We start from the raw sequence: 25,511 nt of genomic DNA, 5'->3' as shown, positions 1-25,511 counted from the left end.
GTCTCTTGGACTCCCTATCCATCTTCAGCAGGGAGAAACTATGTTCTCTATGCTTTCTCTTTAAATATAACACACACACACACATGTGTGCACGCATGTGTGCACATACACGTGTATTATATATGTGACTGTCTGAAATGCACGTGAAAATATTAACCGCCAAAACATATGTGTAAATTCAAATTGTGAGCAGCTCAACATGGTCCAAGTTTTACAGTAAAATTAAGCCACAGAAAAAACATGCCTTTTAAAAACAAATGCTTTGATGTAGTCTTAGTTCACTGGATAAGTGCCTTTTAAAGTTAAGGAGACTGTGAGATGAAGAGTGGCTCAGTGAATAAAGACATAAAATTGTGGAGTTTTTCCTCTAATGAAAATAAAACTTTTCAATTCCCATATTCCTTCTTTTTGAATATTTGTTCCATTCATCTTTTCCCAAGGTTATCTCTTCTAATCATGTTTGTAAAAATATCAGTACTAAGGTTTTCTTTAAAATAGATAACACCTTGGGTCATTTCTGAGTACTCTGAATTACCTATTTAAATTACTTCATGCTGGAATTTAAAGTCACTTTTTTTTTTTGCATTGAGTTACTTAACCAAATGCATACCTTTTAGCTTATATTCCTTTATATTTGAACTGTGGGTAATTCTGTTTCTGTTCAGTAAATGAATGATTGTGGAAGAGCAAAATTAGGATGTCTCCAAATATACTATAGTTTAATATTGTGAGACTTTATCATTAGTATTGTGTGAAAAAAATACATTTAGGTGAAGGTGAATTTTGTAGATTGGTACTCAAATTTAGTAGTTCTAGGATCTTTAAAGGATATTGTGTATCAAAATTCATTACTTCTGAAATGGTTTTAAATGTTTTAGTAATGCAGGGGAACAGAGCACTATAATAAATATCTCAGCACCAAAAAATTTGGCAAAGACAGAATGTCATTAGTCTCAGTGTAATGGGTTGTATATTGAATTCAGTCTCTTCAGTGCTTTTAAAAAGAGCAGAAGAACATTTGGGTATAGTATGACTCATATCGACAGACATTCATATAGGCACACTTCAAGTCTCTGAAATTTCCTTTGTAAAGCGGTATCATTTATACATTGTAACCTGTGAGTAAGAGCCAGTGTATACACAGGCAGGTGAGTAATTGTTAATGAATGGAGCTGCTACTTTGTCTTCTGAGAGGTAATAACTTTGAAAATAATTTTAAAATGTCCTATCTTCCTGCTTGTATGTATAAAGATGCTTTCTTGTAACTCCAAATACAGTTGTGACAAAGGTAGAGAAGGTCTGAGTTGTTAGGCTTACATTCTTACCTTTATGCTTATTTGTAACTTTGGCTACTTGGGACCATAGAGATTCTTTTCATATGTTGGTCAAGTAATTCACCAGCTATTGTTTAGAAATCAGATAGGCTAGAGAAAGTCCTAAAGGAGTCACAGACAACTTCTTCCCTCTGTGTACAAAGAGGAAAGGAAGACTCTCACCTTTTCGGCACCAACCCCAAAGTCTTTTGTGCATCTAATCTGGGCAACCCATTGTCCAAGGACCTGCCCACTTATGTTGTCATTAACCCAAGAACCCCTGGTATCCACCTTAGCCTGATCAAAGCAATTACAAGCCCGATCTACAAGAAAGCAGAGCCTCTGGCTTTTAACACTTGGGATACCTTAAAAACTTTCTTGGACAATTTTAATCCTGTTTGTGTTGTATATAAAATACATTTCAATGTCTAAGTTGGGGATTACATATAAACTAGTAATACTTGCCATTGTTTAGGGACACTGACTTTTGCTACCTGGACAATCAGGAAGATAATATTAGTAGTTCAGCATATGTGAAAAACATAGTATCTTTAATAATAAGATATTTTGTATAAGATGTATAGGTGGGTTTTTAAAGGTTCATTCCAGTCTGTGAACTTAATGTGAATGAAATAGTCTATTAAAATACTGAGAAAGAGAAACTTGGATTATTTACAACCACTACAAAATATTTTTCTAGAAGAAAACTTTCCTAACAGTATTTATATAAAGTGTATGATAAAGCAGAATCTTTCTATAACAATAGCAACTATATCCACTGTTATATTCCTTGCCATAATCAAATCACTATGACTTTAGGTCTGAAGTATTCACGATGTAAATAATTTTTTTTCAAATGTTCATTTATAAGAAAGTTTATTTGGTAATTTGAGGGAAAGAATGTCTATTATAGCTTTAGTATCAAGTATATTACATTTAGAGAAAAATTTAATACTACATCTTCGTTTCACATACAAAGCTAAACTCCCTTTGGAGTTTTAAGGCACTTTATTGTCTCTGAAACATTTACATTCTCATATCACCATATCATTTTACTGGTTGAGTTATCAACAAATACTGATAAAGTCTCTGCCATTTGTAAGGCATTGATTGCAGGTGTGTCCAGACAAGTACGACTCAGTCTTTGTCTTCAGGAAAAAAACAAACAAACACCCACACAAAGTTTTGTGAGGGTAGTTGAAGAGGGGTGAGGAAAAATATATAACTTTAATAAGAGGCAGTGCATGAAAAAAAATGCCACCAGAGAGATACAAACAGGGTACTATGAGATCACATGAGGAAAATAAGGTCCTAGCTGTAAGAGTCTTTATGATGGGTATTGCATTTAATAAGTGCCATTATGGATACGTAAGATTTTATAGGTGGGAGAAAAATTGCAAGTAAAAGGAGGAATGCTTTTGCAAGGATATAGCTGAGGAGAAAAGCACGCTGTTCGAGGGGAACATAATAATAACTTGACCAACTCTTCCACCCATACTGAACTACCGAAAGTTGCTCAAACTGGTTTTACCTTGTCTCACGGCTTTCTTCACTCCCTTAACCTCCACATCCCCTTCACCAGTCCAATTCCTAAGAAATTCAGCTTAGACTAATAGGAAATCTTCCCTGAACCCTCAAGAATGGGTTAGATGCCCCTTTGGGGGGCTCCCATTTCACCCTGTATCCATTCTATTGAGGTACTTCTCTTAATTTATTGTGTTTATTGACCTGTTCACCTCTCCCCTGTTCATTATGCTTTTTAATGAGTCACAGGTTGTGCTGCAAGCACCATTGTAGCCATAATAAATGGAAGGCACACAATAAATACTTAGTGATTCTGTAAGTTATAATATCTAATCTTAAAAGCATATTAAAATATTCTAGACATGGGCAAGTTACTACCTTCAAGAAGCTCATTGTCTAGTATAGCTGTCCTTAAAATGTGGTTTCCAGACCTGTAGCATCAGTATCAATTGGGAACTTCCCCACCTCAGACCTACTGAATCAAAAACTGGGGTTTCCAGGAGATTCTAACACATTCTGAAGTTTAAAAACCACATTAAAGAAAAATAATAGGAGACAGTTATAGCTATCTTGGCAAAGGACCTATTTGAGGAATTGATTCTTCATAGTTAGGCCTTTGGAGAGCTTTTCAAAGGTTTTGAGGGGAAGAACACTTTTACACTATAGCAGTATTTTGGAGCTGCAAAAGACTAGAAGTAGAAAGAGCAGTTAGGACTCTGTTTCAAGTCTAACAATCAGGTATCCAAGCCAGAAGTAAGGCAGTGAGAAGAGGTATTAATTGCTAGAATCTATTCTTTAGGATACATGTGGAGTAAAAAGTGAGGGAACTGTCATAGGTGACTCCATACTCAAAACCTGAGAGGATAATGAGGGATTTTTTTGTTATTGCTGTTGAATGAGAACAGGGAGATAAGTTTGGTGTTTAAAGTGTTCCATTCATTTAAACTACCACTACTATGTTTGTGATCTTGGCCAAGAAAACTTAATCTCTTTTTGCTTCACTTTCTTCACATGTAAAATGAGTTTAATAGTTTACTTCCTAGGGCTGTTGTAAGAATGAAAATATAAATAAAAGGAATGTAATATAGATAGCAAGAATCTAGCGTTGTGAATTCCTGGTGCTTGCTTATTCAGTAGCTGTTAGTACGGATGAACTGAACTGTTGGAAATATGTCACAAGTTCTTGATAGGGAGCAGGGATGGTTAGAAAGATTTGGGAGTCATGCAGAAATTTGTTAGTGGAAGTTCTGGGAAGAGAAGAGATTATTGTAAGAAGGCAGCATGAACTATTAGAGGTATAATACATAGCCTAGAGGAAACACCTGCATTTATGGTTGTGAGGAGGAAGAAAAGATGGAGGACAAGTAAACAAAGATGTACCAGGACCACATCCTTTTACTAAAGCTCATCTGTTGTCATCTATTTGCACTTTCCTACCCGTTCTGCATATTAGAGTTGTAATATATAGTGATTTTGAAAGTCTAATATAATCCTTTAGCCTGTGAAAGAATATTTAAACATCTCCTTTGGTGTTGAGTTCACTTTTTCACAAGCCAGTCCATTCCTTTTTCGATGTCTTTGATTGTTAGAATGTTTTTTCTTCATATGTATCCCAAACCCATTATCTCTTAAAATTCTGTACCTTATTTAATTCCTTCCCATATTAGTGGATTATACTCTTATATTAGCAGCCACTAGGATCCCTTCTTCTTTCTTTCAAAGCTCCCTCTGTCTCCTAGTACAGAAAGACTTTCATTGCACCCAATGTAAAGAATACTTTGCAATCATTTTTCATATTACTGTTGTATCTTCACCTGGCTTTTAATTCAGGTCTGTCACACTAATACTTTAAAACCATAGCAAGATACTCAAATGAGGAAATGGAAAACTAATCTTAAAAAATGATTAACACATGTTGACATATTTTACCTATTTTGACGTGTATGTACCATAGCTTCGAACGTGAGGCTCCCAAATTTCTTGAAGTGTAATCCATATATACTTGCCTTATTTCATCATACCATCTACTCATGTCCCTCTACAGTCTGTCAACCATAAGTATCTCAATAACAGTTAAAGAGAAATAAATTTATTTCAATAATTCACTACACTTAATTATATGTTTGAAGATATGTGAGGATATCACAGAACCCAGAGCTGAGAAACATTTTTCCTGGAACTCTAAGACCATGTTATATTTTCCCTTGAATAGAATGTGGTACAACCCAATAAACGGGGACAGATGTTAAGAAGAATATGCAGTAGAAAAGATAGAAAGAAGAAATGATCCAAGTCAGGGAGCTTGAGAAAGGACTAAGGAAAAAAGGATTATGCACATGAGAGGCATGTTGTTTGGTTGCTGTTTATATGTATACAAGTACTAGGATAGGACTGATATTGTTAAAACCTACCTGTTATTAAGAAAAGTGTTACACATAGGGTGGGAATTACTCAACCAGCTTCATTCCTATTCAATAATTTCCACATGAACCTGAGTTAACACTTAAGTGAGGTATCTATTGAAATCATTCATTGAATAAAAAAATCAACAGATAATTTAGTTTTTGACTTATGCACAGTTGAGTAATAGTTTTGTTTTTCTTTTGATAATTATATAAAAGTATAATGCACATAGCAGATGTCATTTCTCCATCACCACCTTTTACTGTTTTAAATAGTGTTATCTTTCTGGTTCTGTTCTTTTTGTGGGAATTTTCCATCCATAACAAACAGTCCTAATTAGATAATTCATAAAAATTCATGATTTTCTAACTGGAATATTACTATTCAGACCAGGTCCATTTATTTTATTGATTTTATTGTTTATAAAAATAACTCATGTTTGTTGCCAAAAGTTCAGGAAATAAAAGAATAAAGAAGAAAATATTTATTGTGGTCTTTACTCCCCTTTAATGTAACCATTGTTAATGGTGTTGCATAGCTTTCTGTGTTTCTATATTTATATAAATTTTTTTACAAAGTAGAATTGAAGTACAGTAGCTTTTTTTAAACTTACACTTTCTACACAATTTTCATATCCCATGCTCATGGGCTTATACATAATGTACAGTTTTTGATTGGTTTAAACAGTGTTGCAACACACATGTTGCACATTTATCTCTGTGCTCTTATCCAATCATTTTCTCCTGTCAGTGAAAGTAGAATTTGGGAGCCAAAGATAAATACTTTATATGGGTCACTTTTTTAAAGATATTGCTAGTCTTATGTCAGTGAGTGTGAGAAGGCTGATTAAAAAGTAGTAAAGTTATATAATTTTCTGCCATTAAATAACATTCAGCTATAAAATTTAAATGTAACCAAATTATTACTTTCTCATCAAAAAACAATTTTACTTTCTCATGGAGAAACAATTCTGTTTTTTGGAATTGTATATTCAAAAAGAGCATAGAGAAATTGTGAAAGAGCAGGATGAATCAGATTACACTGAACATTACACTGGAAAACACCATCTAGCCCTAAAAATTTTCAACTAGTCACAATGATTATGTCATGGAATAAAAAATGGAAAGAAATTGGTGGATAGAAATCAATGTGTAATTCATTGTCGAGAGTAGGTAGACTGAAAGAAGGATACGGTCATCATATTGACTGCTTTAGTATACCTAGCAATTATTTGAATAAATAAAATAAATGATAAAATGTGGTTATCGTTACCATGTTGTTCATAAACTGTTTATATAAACAGTATGTTTTCTCCCTCCAAACCTGGGACTCAGAAATCTGCTCGCATATTTTTTTGGCAAGCAAAATGAATACCTGGATTTGAACTAACTTTGCTTTGACTCTCAGCTCATAGAAATGCCTGTAGGGACACTACTTAGCTATCAGAAGATAATCAGATTCATTGTAATGTACCTTCGGGGACATAATAATCTCCACTTATATATAATGAGAGACATTTGACCAGTTCCATTACTGTAGCTGATCCACATTAATGTGATTTTTTAAAGCAACTGACAGCCTCTTATTCGCGTTAGGCAAGTATCATGATGATCACTTTGATTCATATCTGAGACCCCTGAGATTTTAAGCATTATAATGTCTTGCTTCTTTTTTGTCCTCTTTCTCTTCACCATCACTCAGTTCAGCTATAGTAGAGGTTATAGTTTAAATGAGTGGTCACTCATATAAACTAAAGCCTCCCATTATCCTACAGTGGCTGTGGTCCAGAGTACCTCTTCATCATAGTCTCTGGGATCTGTGCTTCTTTTGATGGAAGTGCTCATTCTTTACAGCTTGAGCATTATCGTCCAGGCAAAAACATAATAATAGGCAAAGGAACCCATCCCTTTTCATTTAGGTGCCTACGAAGAAACTAGATCACTGTTCAGATCATTTGCTAACTCCTGCTTGCAATCCAGGATAAATTTTGACCCAATGTATTTATATAACACATCCTGGAAAATTCTAATCCATTAGAGTTGGAATAAAGGTTATTCTCTCTTTTAAATGTGAAGTGTATTTTTTAAACATTGGAATAATAGATATTTTTAATGTGTTTCTTTAAAGCATACTTCTAGGATTTGGGATAACTGCATAACCAGTACATCTTAAAAGCAAAGTAACAAAAATTATTCTATGTTCAAAAAGTTAAAAGGATGATAAGTAATTTAACATGGATAACAGTTGAGCCAGGTTTCGGGACATTTATCAAGTACTTTGGTTTAATTATACAATATATTTTGAGGTGATATTCAAATAGAATGGCTTCATTAAATTTAGCACATTGTATTTTAATTTTATAGGGTCTTTTGGAACACGTTTCCAATAGCTGCTTCATTGGAATAGCATTACCTTGTCGTTTTCTTATTCTATCTTTATATTGTGGGTAAAGGTTTATTTTATTGATGTTATTTTCCATGCTCACAATGTTGCCTTGGTGTGTCAGTACCAGCTACTGGTAGTATAATGTCAGTCTAACTTAGGGACACTTGTACCACATATCTCTAAAAGATGGTGATGAGAAAGCATGTGGTGTAGTTTGTAAGCTCAGGACATTGCCAATCCTTGTTTCAGGCATGCAGATTTTTAAATTGTACTTGTGAACAAAAATTGGATTTAGACCTTGTGCGGCATTAATGATGACATAATTTCTTTAAATTCTAAATTACTCCATTGGCAGGATACCATTTTAGTCTCTGCTTTGACTGGTAAATGTCCATTATGTTATCTCATAATGATATGGACTCTAATGCAATAACATGGTTAATCAACTCAGAAATAAAACTTCTTTCTTGAGTTTATATCTCCTGAAAATTGATAGGATGGTACACCAATTATGTGATTTTCTTTTTTTTCTTACTAATCTTATTAAAGGGGGAAAACATTAAATCTTTGAATACTGTACCTCAATTTTATTGTAATGATTTTGCTGGTTACCAGGTGGGGTGGCAGTTGAAAAATTTGGTGAATGCACTACGAGAGGACCCGAGTGGTGTTATCTTAACTTTGAAAAAGCGACCTCAGAGCATGCTTACCTCAGCACCAGCTTTACTGAAAAATATGAGATGGAAGCCCCTTGCTCTGCAGGTAATGAAGCTTAATCATAAGTCATACACCATCATTTTAGCCATAGATTATCTCAGTAATGCTTCTTTATTGTGCCTTCATCTCAGCAGCATATAGATTAATCTTGTATGCTTTTGAAAATTTGCTTATGAAATGATCTCTTCACAGCTTATCCTAATAGGCTTAATTGTGATGAAATCTCAAAGTTACTATAACTAAAACCCAAATGATAAAGAACTCTGCCTTAATTTGTAAACATTTAAAGCATAATTCCAAAAAACCACAAGTTCTTTGAAGCCAAAATGTGGATAGAAATGAAAGTGAGGTTTCACTTTGTGATATCATCTTCTATTTAAAAGTTATACCCACATACACTTCCTGAAGAAACTAGATGATAGTTTATAGAATTATTTTAAATCAGGTCATGAGATAAGAATAGTTGTTTATAAACAGTAGGTAAAGAAAGTTTTAGATAGTAATTAAAATGTACCTATTACATTCTTCCTGACTGATTTTTCTCTTTTCCACCATGTACAGAGGCAAATTGTTGCATTAGAATTTCTGCATTTTTCTTCAACGTGAAATATCACTCTAAAATATTACTCTGAATGTTGATACATTCATTAAGAACCAGAGGTATCTAGGAAGCTATAAAAATATTGTTCTGATTAATAAGGACAAGGAAGTAATACATTTTCTTCCATTTCAGTCAGGGTATAATCTTTAAACACATCATGGAAGAAATTTTTGTTCTTCACAAGACCTGCACTTTTAAAATAGAAGACCATTATCTTTCATAGAAGTTTAATTTTTAAAAATTAAAATTGCCCATTGAAATAGAACATTGCCTGTTCAGATTAAAAAGAAAAGCAATAAATGAAAATGCCATTGTTATCATTGCTGTGTAACTTGTTATTAAGTTCCATATTAGTACCTTACACCATTCTTAGATTTTTTTCCCTAAAATCCTAAATTCTTCATTACATATAAATGGCCTTATAGATTATAATGATTTTTCATTGTTTAAAACTTTCCTATTTCTTGGCCTCAAAGTTGCATTATACTTAAATAACATAAAAAACATATAAAATGTTCTAACATTAAGGTCTTTAAATTTTTAATGTGGATGTTTGTATTTTTCAAATAAATATATGTAAAACTATATTTAAAAACTATATTATGTCCAAATGCATTTGACTTGCAGTCTATGTTTATTATTAAAGATTTTTGATGATCATTAAAGTTCAGAGATCAGTGTTTGACTCATTAATTCATAGATTAGCAGATCAGACCTTCCCATCACATCATTTTATTTTCTCACTGCATTATAAGTTGCTTTGTTGTTCAACTCTGTAGTTTTCTATTGACATGTCTTCCCCAAAGATCCTTCTTCAGAGTCCGAGAGGTGGGAACCCTGAAGAAGAGAGCCCTTTCAGCCATTAGGTTTTCTTCTCTATGTGTGTGGTTAAATTTAACAACTTCTCTCTAGTCCCTTCTGTTTCACGGTGAATACCAAAAAGACACTAGTTTCTTGTTGATCCGTGAACTCTATCTGAGGGAATATCTCTAGAAAATAAATTAATGCTTTGGTCCTCTTTTAGATTTTTTTCCACGAGCACAATATGGAAAATTAAGGTAATGACAGTATCTCATTAAGAATCACTTTTATAGAAAATGCTGAAATAATTGAAAGACCTGCATTTTTTTTTTTGCTACACATACATTTGGTGTATGCATTCAAAGCTAGAGAACAAAGACTTTAATTTTTTAAATTACTCTACGTCATTCCTTAATTATAATTATAATAGATGTTTAAGGCACCGTTTATAGGTTCATTCCTAAATGCCAAGAAATGTGCCTCATCAGATCAGTTACTCTGAGTATATTTGTAAATTTACTTTTTCAGAATGCTGAAATGAGAAAAAAAGAAAATGAGCATTTACATAGTGCTTATATGTATTGACGTTTCTGTAAATTTGTTATTTCAACTGAATTTAGTTCACCTAAAACGTATTGTCCAAGCTTAACCCCTAATAGATAAATAAGGCTATTAGCGGAGGGCGGTGAGTGGACCCTGCTTTCAACTGCTTTAAAAACTGACTTTTTACAGAGCAAAAGGAAGAGTATTAGTTTTAATTTAAACACTTTCAAGTAGTGGTAAAACAAAGTCTTAGGAGTAAGGGCCATGGATAAGTATTCTAACATACCACACCACCAGCAGCACCACCACCAAATCTCCCTGGAATCTATTTTGAAGACCTGAAATGATACCATTATAGAGCTCCTTTTTGATTTTAAGGCTTTGGCTTGTGCTAAAATGCAAAAAGACACCAGAAGCATAATGGAAACTATCTGGTCAGAATTTTTAGGGAATGTATACAACCAAAGATGGACAAAACTTGAGGGTTCCAGGATCTGGAGGTTGTAGGTAGATTTCCCCTTCCAGAAGGGGAAAAATCATAGAGGATGAAAAAGTCTCGCAGGCAGTTCTGGATTCTTTGTGACTTTGCCTGAGGCCACATATTTTTCCTAGTGGCTAAGAAAGGACCTCGAACATGAAACATAAGTGCTTAGTGTAGCAACAGTCTTCTGTGAGACATAAGTACCATTCTTATTGTATTCCTGCTTCTGGTTTGTGTATGAATATGTTGGAGCTAAAATACCCATTAACTCACCTAAATATAAATTTTCAGTGTTCAGACCTGAAGAATTGGACATTAGGTTATTTCTTTTTTTATAGGGTATACCAATTGTCTACTAAGAATTATTTAAAATTGAGTTTACAAAAAGAAACAATCTGTGGCATTTATTTAACCTCAATATGTCTATTTCATCTTTTTTCTTATACATACCAGGCTTAGCATTTTCAGATACAATATGGCAAAGTTTGTGTAGTGGGGGAGGTAGATGCTAATACATGCCTCTGCAACATTCTAACAAAGGAATAATTATTTTTCAAACTAATAAGGAAATAATTTGTACCTATACAACTAAAACATAACCTTATCTACCATAAGGTAGAAGATTTTTGAGGACTATCACATGTTTTTAATGAAAGTCAGTTCTAAAACGAATAGTAGCTTCTATTATTAATTAACTGCAATGATGAATTTTAATTTGGATTTTCTTTTGAAAGTCATTCATGGAATTATAGCCAAATAAGCAAAAGCATACAATGCAACTTCATGCTCACAGAGCAATTTCATTAGTACATTTCATGAAATTTTGGCAGCTCTTTTGTTAAATTCCTGACTTCTCAAACATTTTGCAATAGAACTGAAAGACTTAAAGATACCTTAGTATCTACAAATACTACAAGCAGATTTAATCTGAAATTGAATTCTGTTGTCATCTGCACCTATTTATATGTAGTAGAGATGTTTTACCTGAGGTAGAATCTTTTATTCTAAGAAAGCAAACTAGCGATTCCTTGCTTTCTGAGATCTGTTTTTAAAACATGTCCTTAGTAGCACCCTCTACTAATGTCCTGGATTTTGGTAAGCATGGTGATTGCTTACGGTCAAGTTCTTCCAATTCAATGAAAAAGCCCCGGGCAATTATGGATAAACCTCAATGTATATTTTTTGATGTTTGTGGTTTTAAATTAGTGTGCGTAGGTCACCAGCTTGCACAGGTGGTGTCATTTTCTTCTTACAAGAGGTATATGGGAGAATTAGCCGGACAGTGGCAAGAATGTTGATTGAAATCATCACTGGAAGTCAACAATTTTTAAAAACGTTTAGGAACCCAGCTTTTTTTTGGTGAGAATGCTTCTCAAAAATAATCACTAAAATCAATGCTGAAATTCGATATACTGATACAGGTTTCATTATACACATTTTTAATATAAAATGATATCAAGCTGTATCATTAGAATTGCTCCTAACCTGTTCTAATCCATAAGTCTCCTATATTGATGTGATAGTTTCTTGTGTGGTTTTTGTGCTTTTCACTTTAAATTTTATTGCTTAGCATTACCTTGATGCCATTTTTACAGGATATTTAAATTAATTTGAGCAGAAAAAGAAATGGAAAGCAAATAGTCATAGTAATCAATTTTGTCTATCAACTGGCGTAACGACTGAAGAACACTAATTGATTATGTTACATTTCAAATACATACAGATATGAATGGTTGAAGTCATTCTGTAAAAAAAAATATAAACAATAATAAAATTTATTTTAATAAAATCATAGGTTGGGGTAACTAAAAAAACATTTGTAGCAAAGTTTATATGTTTCTGAGAGTTTTGTTTTAAAAGCATGTTTTGAAGAGGAAGATAACTAATATTAGATATGACACTAGAGAAGAAAATAAGTTTTAACTAAAAATGTAATCATGCTGACTGGGAGGCAGGAACAATTATATGTTTTACATGCTCAAATTAGTAAATAGCTGCAAGCAATTGTCACATCAAATTTTTGTTCACCAATGTTTAAGCAAGTTAATTAAAGGATCTAAATCACATTTGTCTTTTTCAGCCAAATGCTTTCAAAATGTTAACACTGACTACAAATAGTCACCTAAGATGAAAAATTATTTTTAGTTTCTGTATTCTTTAGCTTCCTATTCTTTCTTTAGTTAATATCCTAAAAATGATGCTTACTGTAAATTGAAAAAATTGGAAGTCCAGTTTTAATGTTGCAGTATTAACTATGCCAATAAGAGTAGACAGCAGTAAATACACTAGTGGCAGTTTCAGTACAATGTGCAAATTTTGATTAACTGGAAAAAGCCATTTTGTAGTGTGACTCTAAAGTCTTTCTTCGTTGTACATTGTGTAACTACATACATAATTTTAAGCCCATATATCTATTTTTAACTTATACAGATATAGCTTCCTGATCAAATCTATGGTTGGAAAAAGTGTTTGTTTTCTTTGTAGTCTGATAGGAAAGGGAAGACTACGTGCTTAAAAAAGAAGACTCAAATCTTTTGTATTCATAAATTTGGATTCTAGAAAAAGCTGTGAAAAAACTAAGAGTAGGAGAATTATGAATACATGTGTTTCTCTTGCTTAAGCTCTTTTCAACTAATTTACTACTTAAGCTTGCCCAGGAAAAATTATGCCCAATAATTTTCCAAATTAGATCTAACATTCTTTATATGATCAAGAAATTTACAAGATTGTATGCAACTTCTTGCCTCCCAAAATCCAGAATACATTTTCTCTGGAGCATTTGTTTAGATAACTCAGAGTTGCTAACATAAAGCAATATTCTGGTACTTGTATTGGGAATTATAATAAAAATGTGTTTGAACTGAGTAAGGACTTGTGTGAATGTTCTGTGCTAGAATAATGGGGTGTTGTGATCCATTTGAGTCTGTGCTTATTCCCAAGAGTGAATAAAATAAATGACCAGGTTTTATGCTTGATGTAATCATTCATATTTCAATGAGTATTTTCCCCCTGGAAGAGAAAGCAAACTCTTTGTGATATTTGCATTAGTGAATTTTAGAGATAACTGCATAATGTGTAATGCACTGTTTTAATCTTCAACATTGGGGCTGTCTTTATGTCATTGGTTTCATTCAAGACTTTATACAGATCTGTGAAAGCTGGGTCACTTACCAGATGGAGGGACAACTAAATTAAGATATGCTTGCCAAGAGTTGTTAAAATGTAAAATGTTTCAAATAAAACCTTTAACATCAAATGTAGTTTTTAAAGTATAGATGTTCTTTTCGCATAGTCTTTAAAAGCATAGGGGTTTTCAGAGGTACATTAATACCTCCCAGATGTGCTCAGTTACTTTAGAGATGTTAGAATCGGGGACACAAGGAAAAGACCTGAGCCATCAGAGGATTTAAAGTGAGATTTCAGTGATCCCATACAAAAGCTGAAAATTTTATTTTACAATAATCACAGTCTGCCAATGATGTTTAAACTGAATGAGTAGGATATTACTAAAGTCATCACTCATGATTCAGAGGAAGATTTGTGCCGTACCATATTGTGGGATACAATTTGAAGGTATTTACATAGTTCAAACTGACAATATGAAAAATGTATGTGTATGTAACCTAATAAATTTCTGAGTCTTGTTCACAGTAGTAAGTTATCATTAATTGACCTAAGGTTATAAATGTTTATTTGAAGAGATGCATATGATAATTTAGGATTTGGATATTTTAAGAGATGCACGCCAGTGTCCCCCAAAATCTATTATAGATTTATTTTAGAAGAGTAACAACATATATGCAAAATATGTCCTCCGTATTGAAGCCTCACTGAATCTGAAAGGAAAACTTTATGTCAGTAGGACCATTTATATATGAAAAATAAATTTTGTGGCAAGGTCCTTCCAGGAAATAAACCCACTTGGATAGAATCCAAAATGGATGCATGTCATACTTGATTGCATACCATAGTGGGTCAGATTCTACTGAAGCTTCGTGCTTACTTGAGTAACAAGATGCAGTCTTAAAATACCCTTCTATTTTATCCATAGTGATGATAGTTCTTAATTCTCTTCCTACGCAGATTTTACCAATATGAGAGAATCAAAATGGCAAAGTGGTAAAATTTTTTTTAAAATTACCCTTTATTTATACTTTTTTCCCCTTAAATTGGAAATTCTTTATAGTACGATGGTAGCTACTTTTCTTATACTATGTTATGAAGACATAATTAAAAGTAAATGTTACCAAGGTAGGAAAAACTGTCCTTCTGCATTATTATAGTCACATATTTAGGTATTTTTTCTGAAACTAAGGCATATGTCTATTAAATTTTGAATTAAATGCTGAGAGAACTTTTTTAATTTGAAGGAAGCTGTATTTGTCACTTTTTGTGTATTTTCACATACTTAGTTGGTTATCGGTAGTAGATGTGATTTTAATGGCACTTGTTACAACCAGGAATTTCTCACTGATAATTTCAGCTAATAGCATCATTTATTCTCTGCTTGATTTAGTCACATTTTGCCTATCTTTCTAATGTTCTTTAATGCCTTTTTCATTCTTTTAGTCATTTAATTTTATACTCTTTCAATTCTTGTCCAAAGTTAGAATATTTTTAAGACATTATATTTTTAAATTATCACAAATTGCCTTTGGGGTTAAGTAGCTATTTCCATTTTCCCATGAATCTTCTATTTTACCATACTTTATTTTTCCATTGCTTAATGTCTTTTTTTAGATGAGATTCTCAAGAATAATGTTTACGTTTTAGCTTGGATTAGCTTGACAAAAATAGTACAATTAGTAGACAAAAATACACTGAATATATTTAGTATTTACCATGTGTTTTACTTAGTACAAGGCATACTGATTAGCCAGATGATATCTGCATGATAAACCAATTTAAATGTTTTCTATGATTTACCAGTTAATAAAATAACTAGCCAGTAGAATTAAACAACAGCATTGACTAATTTCTTCTTTCTCTGAAAGAAGTTGTTTTTTTCAACCACTTCAATTAATTGAACCAGCTGGCACAATCAAACCTGTTATCTGTTTAAGCATATCTTATGGGTCTTTTTCTTCTACATTTTTGCTAATTTAACTGTGTTAACTAAGGACATTAATAGCAACTCCGTGCTGAAAATAGAAACCTAAAGAAAATACCAATTTGAAGGAAGTTGATAAGGCTAATATTTAAATTTCCTGGAAGGGTAAGAAACAAGTACTCTAAATAGACAATCCTGGTAATAGTCCTGGCAGAATAAAGTATTTTGTTGGTCCTCACCTCACACTTCAGTGGTATTTAAAATATACTTGTAATCATTGACTACTTTTTCCCCTTTTTCCTTTTTTCCTTCCTTCCTTCCTCTTTGTTTGGGGAGGGCAGGGATAGGTACTAACCAAGAGAAATTATCTTTAGTTCTACAGAAGGCAAAATAAAAGCAGAGGTCTTCAAAACAGAGGTAGCGACCCTAGAAAAGAAGGAGAATAAAAATTTCTTAGATTATTTTTTTAAATGCTTATGTTTTTAGAACTTGTTTTTAAGTTCACTTGTAGTGTTAGGATAATTTAAAATAAGAGCATATTAGGGCATTTAAAAAGCACAATGAATATAAGTTTTTCTCTCACAGTGCACCTGTTATAGACAGTTTTGGCAAGTAATGTACTATGTAATGAATGTTTTCTTTACATTTCTATAATGATTAAATTTTGGTTAGACTTGGTTAATGTCATTTGTGTTTAATACCAAGATGTCCTGATAGAGAGGAAACAATTATAAGCAGTCACATCACAGATCACACTTATCTAAAGATCCTATCATTCAAAGATCTGTTGTAGAGGCATGTAACACATCCTTAGAAAGAATATAATTATTCATTTCCTCAGGGTTCGTGGTGTTCATGTGTACAGGTAACTCCTGATTACCTATATAAATTTCAGGATTTCCCATTGCCAAAATTTTTGTTTCTAAAAGACATGCATAGTTTAACTGGATGCTATTCCAAAATCAGCATAGTTAAACATAATAGCCTTTACTGTGTACTTTCAAAATATATCAAATTTCCTCAATATGTAAACTTCCTGACTTTTTTTTTTACATCATATAAGATAGAATATTGTAGAGTCCCAAAATAAATTATCAATTATTTTTCCCTTCTCTCTCTCTTTCTTTAATTTCTATTTCACATAGATTAAAACTTAACCGTCATTTTGGCAGGATGTGTGATTTCAAGCTATTAAGGTGAGCTGTGTAAAAAGGAAGGTCAAAAACCATGAACTGAGTCATAAACTATGTAGCGTACCCCAGTGACCTACACTGTACATTGTATTTATGCTTGGATTTTTTAACAAATTTTGTTTATCTGTACAAAAGTATTGTCACAATATAAAATAGTTGTACTATGCCATTTTTTGAGGGTCCAGCAATACGTGTTAAAGTAATAGAACTATGGGTCTATATAGGTATGCTAAAAGTGTTTTCATACTGGCTAAAATGGCAACATCTTGTCATGCGAAGATAGTTAATTTTGTGATCATTATTTTTGTTTGCGATTGCATTAAACTTCTTATTTTTTAATATATTATTGTATATGTAGCTAATCAGTAAGATCTGTAAGATAAACATGAAAATTTGTGAATTTTAGTTTAATTTTAGAATAATTTCTCGAACCACAATATCATTTCCAAATGCTGTGACGCTTAGAATTGGGAGTGCTCGTAAGGTAATGCATCCTGATGTATTGCTTAATTCAGCATATAGAGCATCTTAATTTTCTTAAAAACTTATTTAATACGTAAATGCAGGCATGAAAATGAGATCTATAGGTATGCAACTAAAAATAATCTTAAACAATGGTAAATGTGTGTACCTATGAAAAGTGAAATGATTGTGTCACACTAATCACCATACTTTTGAAGATGTACCATAAAATGACTTTGAGAAGACAGTATTGTTTATATTTATGAAAAGAAGTACATTTTCCTAGAAAATATTCCTTTGTATTGGCCTTTCATACTCCATTTTTGTAACCTTTTCTGAGAATCTGTGACATTCTACTGACTTAGCAGTATAATGTATCTTTTGGGGGAAAAGATCTGAATTATCTTTCTTGTATACCAGTCAGGATGTGAGTGAACTAATTCTTTTGGAAGTTACTCTTTATTATCTTTCTTTCAAAAGTGGGATTCTAACAAAGCAAATTTAAATGTTTCTGACTGTGAGATAAATCTCCCCATTATGAAACACTTCATGATAGATGACCTTACAAATAGCTTTTATGCGGTTATGCCGTACAATAAGGTGAGTTAGGAACTAAGTGAAAACCTCTAAAGCAATAAATTATTTGCTTTGGGAGATTCAAAGGAATATCCATGTGCTAATAACATGCTTCTTGATTTCAGCCAAGTTCAAAAACTTTGTAGAAATAGATCATTTAAAAATGATAACTATGTGTCGTTGTTGTTTTGTGTGTTGTTTGTGTGCGTATGTATTTTCTTTTTCATTTTAACCAGCCTCTTATACCTAGAAGTCCCACAAGCAGCGTTGCTACGCCTTCCAGCACCATCAGTACACCCACCAAAAGAGACAGTTCCGCCCTCCAGGATCTCTACATTCCCCCTCCTCCTGCAGAACCATATATTCCCAGGTATAAAACTAACCATCATGTTGTTCTATGTAGCTTCTAGCTAAAGACTAACCTAAGTGCATGTAAACTGTCAAGTAAATTCTCACAGAACACCTTGAACATTTTCTCATTTAGGAATTCTGAGCACATTCTGGAAAATCATTGCGTTATAGAGACTGTACTCTAGTTAATAATAACAACAACTAATTTGTATTAAACACTACATTAAATATTTTATAAGCATTATCTCATATAATAGGAAACTAATATAAAATAACAACTAGGATTATTTTAGTATAGAAAAAATAAGTGAGGTTTTTTTGGCTAAGAAGCCCCAGGAAATCTCAGGTTACTTTGAAGCATTTCATCCTTTTTTTCTAAAAGAGAAAGTTATAGGTAACTTTTATGCCTTCTTAAATGTATGTAATAAGGAAGATTTTTTTGTTGTTGGATGATGATGAGGGAGAGTGTTTTTCCCCCAATACCTCTGTATCTACAATTTCCACTTGGTTAGTTCATTGATGTTTCCTTCAGAAAATAGAGAGAGTTTGCAAGAGAATGAGTTGCGTTTAAAATCTATTTTCAAATTTCTAGAGGCTGTATCTCCATTTCATGTTCCAAATTCCTATTTGAAATTCCTGGCAGGTGGAAGACTATAATTTTGTGCAGTCATGCATTCTGTCCAAAAGCATTCTGATTTCCAGCCTTGTGGAATACAAAAATTATGGAAAAGGGCCGGCACTAAATGGGGATAATTAATACCAATCACAAAGTATTTGATTCAGTTTTTAAATTAGTTGTGCGGTCATTCAAAAACAATAATTTCAGGCCTCTTGTTTTCAAGCTATGCTTAATATTAAAATCCTTTAATAAATAAAAGTACTGAAATTCCTTGTTTTAATTAATTTTCATTATTCTTTATGTTAGTACACCTAATGTTTCATTCTATTGGATATGATGGTATTGACATTTTACGATCTAAATGCTACATGACAACATGGCATGTCTGCAAATACTGTGTTGTCATCTAGTAATAAAACTACAATCAATTTTATAAACATTTTAGGTCTTTTTTGGGGAATTAAATGTGGTTGTGAGAACATGGTTTATGAGAAAACATAATTTACTAAGCTGGTGTTTCAAAAATCTTTCTAATATATAATTTACAGTCTTTATGTTAAATTTACAATCAGATGTACAAATTCATCCAATATCCTAATCAAATACAAGTTGAATTTTAATTCTATTAAGATAGTGTCAGACTTTTTGAGTACTCTTGTAAGAGGAGCAATGAAAGCATGTGTTTCAAACAGAAAATGACTCTTTGGGTTTGTTTTCATTTTAATGGGACCGATTTTTATTTCAATGCAAATGATTATTTAAAAGACCTTGTTCTTCAGAGGACTACATGTGCAGATAAACATCAGAAAATTATTTTTAGCAAGTCTCTACAGTTTTTGGATGTTCTTTCCTTGTCTCTTGAATAAGGAGGAACTTGTAGTAAAGAGTATTTCCTAGACAGAACGTATTTAAAATGTAATTCAGAAGACAAAGGGGTTAAAGATTCCAGTTGTATCCTCTAAGCGTGGTGCAGATATGATGAAGGCAATATATTGAAGTCAATAAAAAGCTTTAAACATGCTTAAACGTACAAAAACAGGAGAATGCAAGAGATTGAAGTATCAACATACTGGTACTTGTTTTTGTAGTATTGCTTAAACACTCCATACTTTTCAGTAAAATTCATAATTAGAGTATTATCTCTCACCTTAATTGATTTTTAGTCTAGTGTATAATTTAACAGAATGTTCTAAATATATTTTAAGTCAAACTATTAGTTACCTAGTCACACAATCATTTGATATAGCACAGTTAGAAAATATGTGCATCAGAGTCCCTTTGTACCACAGCTTCGTATAAATTATCTGCATTTTCTGGTTTGACTTGAAGTTACAGTCATAAAACTTTTGTTGCATTTGTCATTCTCTTATAGATATATCTGTGGCATTTTTTTCTCATTTTGAGAATGAATGAGGTTCACCTAATTTAACTCATCTGAACATTTATTTTTTCCTACATTAAAAAATTGTGTTTATTTAGGATAGGCATTTTGGTGATAATTTGAATTGTAAATAATAAAAGCTTTCTCATCTTAAAACCAAAAAAACCTTAAAAATGGTAAGAGTAGTTGTCAAATTAGATAGAATTCTTTTCTGTGATTATAATTTTTTGAACACATTTATTCCAGAAAAAAATGTAATTGCAAAACTGACTTTTCCTCTAAAGGAAAAAGCACTCATGTATGTGAAGTGAGTGAAATTTGGTCAATTTTTTATTATATGACATATGCAATTTCATTATCATAGTATAGAGTTAACTTTTGTACTTAATGAAATTTCTTTTTCTATCATGAAAAGCAAGAATTTGTAGGTCTTGCACAAGTATGAAGTTTAAGTACTAATTTCTCTTATTAATTCTACTATGAGCCATTAAATATATAGTCCAATGAAGCAGTGCTCTAACTTTTCATCTGTTCCCTTAAATCCTTTTTAGAGCAAAAATGTATATTTATTACATATATGTATAGATGTATAACATTAAGGAAATTTTTAAAAATTTTTTATAGCAGTGCAAGTTAATATGTTGATTTATTCAGGGTCTCATGATGTGAGTACATATACACACAGGCACACACACTTATATATGCAATACATGTATCAATTCATTCTACTGCAAAGTCTGGTTTTGGTTTGTACTTTTCTTAATTCAACTCTATTGAATGCATTCCATGTAGACAATGTCTAATAAATCTTCTTTGTTAGTATAAGGCCCCTCTTTCATATCATTTTAGAGTAAGGAATACCAGCCCTTCCCATTTTCTACCACAGGGTGTTTCCTTATAAATAGAGCATGGTGAATTAACTAGGGCTGAATCACCCTCTGATCTCAGCTGCATTAACATTCATGTCACAGGCCTGATAGAAATGTCTGCCCATTTAAAGATAGGCATAACCTTCTCCATTGCCCCAAGTTCATTAGGGCTGTTTCCAAGCTAATTGCAGTGTCAGTTTCTTTTTACTAGAGCACTAACTAACAAAAAGTGCCAGGCAATTTGTTCAGTAAAGTTTTTAGCTAGCCTAAAATAAAATAGTGCCTGGATTTTGTATCTTTCTTTGTGTTACCTAAGCACTAGCTTTCATAGTTACAATTTGGTAATAAACAATACTTTTATTTAAAAAATAAAAGAGTGACAGCTTGCTGATTGTCAGTCTGGAGAGTATTATTTACTACTTTCTACATAGTTCAAATAATAGGAATATAGTTCTCTTCATTTGAACAAACCCAACCTAGACATTTGTATACTGAGACAGAAGTGTAGTGTACTGTAGTATAAAAGTATAATATTTTTGCTCAACTGAAACTCATATTTTAGAATTGACATTAGATTTATAAGCTTATCACCATCTCATAAGACCTAATAGGCCAATTAAAAATTTGTTATTTTTATCTGTCTTGTTATAATTCAGTTTACTCTGTGGATTTACGATTTCAGTCTTGGCACTTAACATAAAATTAAATTTTATCTGGTTTGATAGCATTCATGGCACTGTTTAGGGTAGAACCAGAAACAATTAAGAACTAGGAAGAAATAAAACTAATGATCCACAAGGAAAGAAACATTGCATTTACATTCATAGTTATGTTCTAGAATATGAGCTTTTCTAACAAAAATTTCATAGCTAGTCAGTGAAATTATCATAAAATAAGCAAGGTTCATTGTGACTAATCCTAAATGGAATATTTCTACCGAAATACCACTCATTACTGTCCCAATCACCTGGGCTGTATGATTAATACTATGTGTGAGTAACAGTTTTAGGGATCCCATAAATTATTAGAGATTTTTCTCTTCAGAATCCTATAAAAGAAAAAAAATCAACTTGCTATCGTCTTAAATCCCATTCTTAAACTCTATATATGATCAGGTTTCTCTACCCTCTATCCACAAGAAATGTTGATGTGTAATGAAATTTTGATGTATCCATTTAGAATGAATTCCATAAACATATCTTTTTTACTATTAAATGAGATACATACAGTTTAAATACAGACAGTAATTCTTTTCATTAAGGTTTATTTTAAATTAAGAACAAGCTGTTTGAAATTCTTACAATACCAGTTTATGTAGTGCTACCTTGGTTCTTAAGGTCACAGTACCCTCACAGAGGTGGTAGTTCTTAAATATATCTTTGTTTTTAAGCAGTGCAAATATTACCATGAATCAATTAGATAAAGTGGCAGAAGAAAGGTATATTGTTAGCATTGTTAATATTATACCTATTTTCTTAAGCACTAAAAGCAATTTATGTGCTAAGATGATTTCTTTTATATGCCATAGTACGGTGAACATGGACTAGAGCAGGAGTTAGAAGATCCATGGTCCAAGTCTAGCTGTGTCATTTATTACCTGTGTAACCTTTAGGCCAGTCATTTAACCTCTCTGAGCCTTGGCATTCTTTTTTCTGCAAAACAGGAATAATTAAAAATTGACCTATAAACCTCAAAGAAAGTTTGCAAAGATCAGACGATATATGGGAAGGATATTATTACTACTTCAGACCATCTCTGCCATTTTGACACCCTAACACTTTCCTACATCCTTCTTATTTACCCTTTCTTCAGGGATGAAAAAGGAAACCTCCCTTGTGAAGACCTCAGAGGACATATGGTGGGCAAGCCGGTGCATAAGGGCTCTGAATCACCAAATTCATTTCTGGATCAGGAATATCGAAAGAGGTTTAATATTGTCGAGGAAGATACTGTCTTGTATTGTTATGAATATGAAAAGGGAAGATCAAGTAGTCAAGGAAGACGAGAAAGCACCCCAACTTATGGTAAGAGTTCTTCTCTTACATTGATGAAAGAGATTGTGTCTAGTATGGGAATCTCAATTTCTTTTCCTAGGCTTTTGGGTTGTGAAAATTACTTGATAGCTTTTGAATCTTTATAATTGATCTGTGTCTGTTGTGTGCTTCCAAGTGAAATCTCAACAATATGAGGCATGACATTAAAAATTATTCTAATTTTCCAAAAATAAGCAAGAATAGTAGGTAACATTTTAACTCATTAATGATTTATGGAAACCTTTTTGAGTCACATGTAATTTTTATAGATCAGTTGTTGCCAAATTGGAGTAGTTCAAGGGGTTTTTTCCCCCCTTTTTTTAATGAATACTTACTGTTAACATGACTTATTTAAAATAAAATTTCCTTATTTCTCAGATATTAAAAAATCTTTAGATGGACTTTTCTGGGTAAAATCTCATCTCAATTTTTGTTTTTTATAGGAAGCTGTAAATTTTGAGTGGATTTTAAATAGGAAGGACATAATGTATTTAAAACAGAGATGGGCCTAAAGTTAAACCGTGTCCCAGGATTTTGTTTTATCTGACTCCTGTTTTTTCCATGCATGACTAAGAAAGTCACAAATACTTAAAACTGATATGGTATAGCTGAAAGATTTGCAGATAAACTTGAGTAAAGCTAAAGTAGTAAAGCCTATGGTCCTATTACAAGAATGAGTGTATTTAAATGGAATTCTATGCTTCTTCCTTTCCAGTTTTGGGGGAAGGGCAAGATCCTTGCTGATTAGTCCAGACTTGATCAGTGGGAGCTGAGCAGAAGGAAAGTTGCTTTGGTTTCTTTTGTTTGTTTTTTAATTTTTTATTATCATTTATTTATTTATTTTTGGCTGCATTGGTTCTTCCTTGCTGCGCACGGGGCTCTCTCTGTGGAGAGCGGGGACTACTCTTTGTTGTGGTGAGCGGGCTTCTCATTGTGGTGGCTTCTCTTATTGCAGAGCTTGGGCTCTAGGTGCGTGGTCTTCAGTAGTTGCAGCATGTAGGCTCAGTAGTTGTGGCAGACAGGCTCAAGAGCACAGGCTCAGTAATTGTGGTACTCAGGCTTAGTTGCTCCATGACCTGTGGGATCTTCCTGGACCAGGGAGCAAACCCACGTTCCCTTCGTTAGCAGGTGGATTCTTAACCACTACGCCACCAGGGAAGTCCCAGGAAAGCTGTTTTAACTTTCCCTTTCCATCTGCCTCCCTTACTTGTTCACCATGGCCATATGCCTCCCTCTTGTGGTCCCAGAAGATTACATACCTTATTACCCATGCCCTGTTTCCTTACAGCTCTTTGGTAATAATTATGTATGAAAAGTTTTGCCCAAAATGATCCTAAATAATAGGAACCATACCTATCTTGCTTTGTGTTATTCTGTGTACATGTGCTGTTTTATCATGTTTTCCTCAATTATAGTACTCTGGTGTCACTTATTTTGAACTGTCATAAATTGAAGGTATTTGCACCTTTGCTTTTCTCCATTATTATATTGTAAACCTCTGCAGTATAGAGGCCTGCCTTCTTTTTATCCCTGCCCCTGCCTCATCACATGAGATTTTAATTTTTGTTCATTCATTGCACAAGTACTTATTGACTACCTATTATTGGATAGGCATTAATGTATCCACTCTTCTTTTTTTATGTCCCAGAATTTTCTGGCTATTTTCTACTTGTGTTTGAAGTAGATAAGAATGTTTAATTTAAGGGGAAATTATGGTCACCAGTTGAAGTTGATTATTGATAGCTTTATAAAAAATATAGTTTACTAAGGTCGTACTTAAATGGCTGTGAATTGTTAGTTCCTTCAGGTTTAAAGCACCTGATGCTATCATGTTCCACAAGTCATATCTCTTCCAATAAAATAGAATACCATTTAAATTTTAGAAAATGTAGATATCCTATAGATACTTGATGTATTTTTATAAATATAAAGTTATAAATTTTTATAACTTAGGAGAAAAGAAATGTATATATGCTTTAAAAAGGGATAAGGAAGTAAAAACAAAACTTCTTTTACTTTTGGTCTTGAAAGTCTTTTTTTAACTTTTGAACCTGAAATATAGTCAGAACTTTCACTAGAGATACATATAGATACTTCAGTGGAGGTTACCTGGCACAACTTGAAAGTCGTTCCAGGTAACTAGCAGTTTAATGTATATTTACCTTTTTAGAATCAGATCTTAAATAATAAAACCTACCTGTCACATGCA

At 32.6% G+C, this 25,511-nt stretch overlaps 1 protein-coding gene across 4 annotated transcripts in view; it reads left to right on the top strand.

Moving 5' to 3' along the window:
• Positions 1 to 25,511, top strand: part of CNKSR2 (connector enhancer of kinase suppressor of Ras 2) — a 281,792-nt gene that overhangs the window by 153,243 nt on the left and 103,038 nt on the right. For 2 of the 4 annotated variants that reach the window (XM_057719235.1, XM_057719234.1), the window contains exons 9-11: positions 8,241 to 8,387; positions 18,286 to 18,419; positions 23,082 to 23,293. In XM_057719235.1, the coding sequence (XP_057575218.1) occupies positions 8,241 to 8,387; positions 18,286 to 18,419; positions 23,082 to 23,293 (493 nt within the window). The remainder of the gene's footprint in view (positions 1 to 8,240; positions 8,388 to 18,285; positions 18,420 to 23,081; positions 23,294 to 25,511) is intronic. The other 2 variants (XM_057719237.1, XM_057719236.1) reach the window with 1 other exon arrangement.

The sequence above is a fragment of the Hippopotamus amphibius genome, chromosome X, assembly GCF_030028045.1.
Source record: "Hippopotamus amphibius kiboko isolate mHipAmp2 chromosome X, mHipAmp2.hap2, whole genome shotgun sequence".
In the NCBI taxonomy this organism is placed as follows: Eukaryota; Metazoa; Chordata; class Mammalia; order Artiodactyla; family Hippopotamidae; genus Hippopotamus; species Hippopotamus amphibius.
Note: the sequence above shows the minus strand (reverse complement) of the source record. Positions and strands in the feature narration are given on the sequence as shown.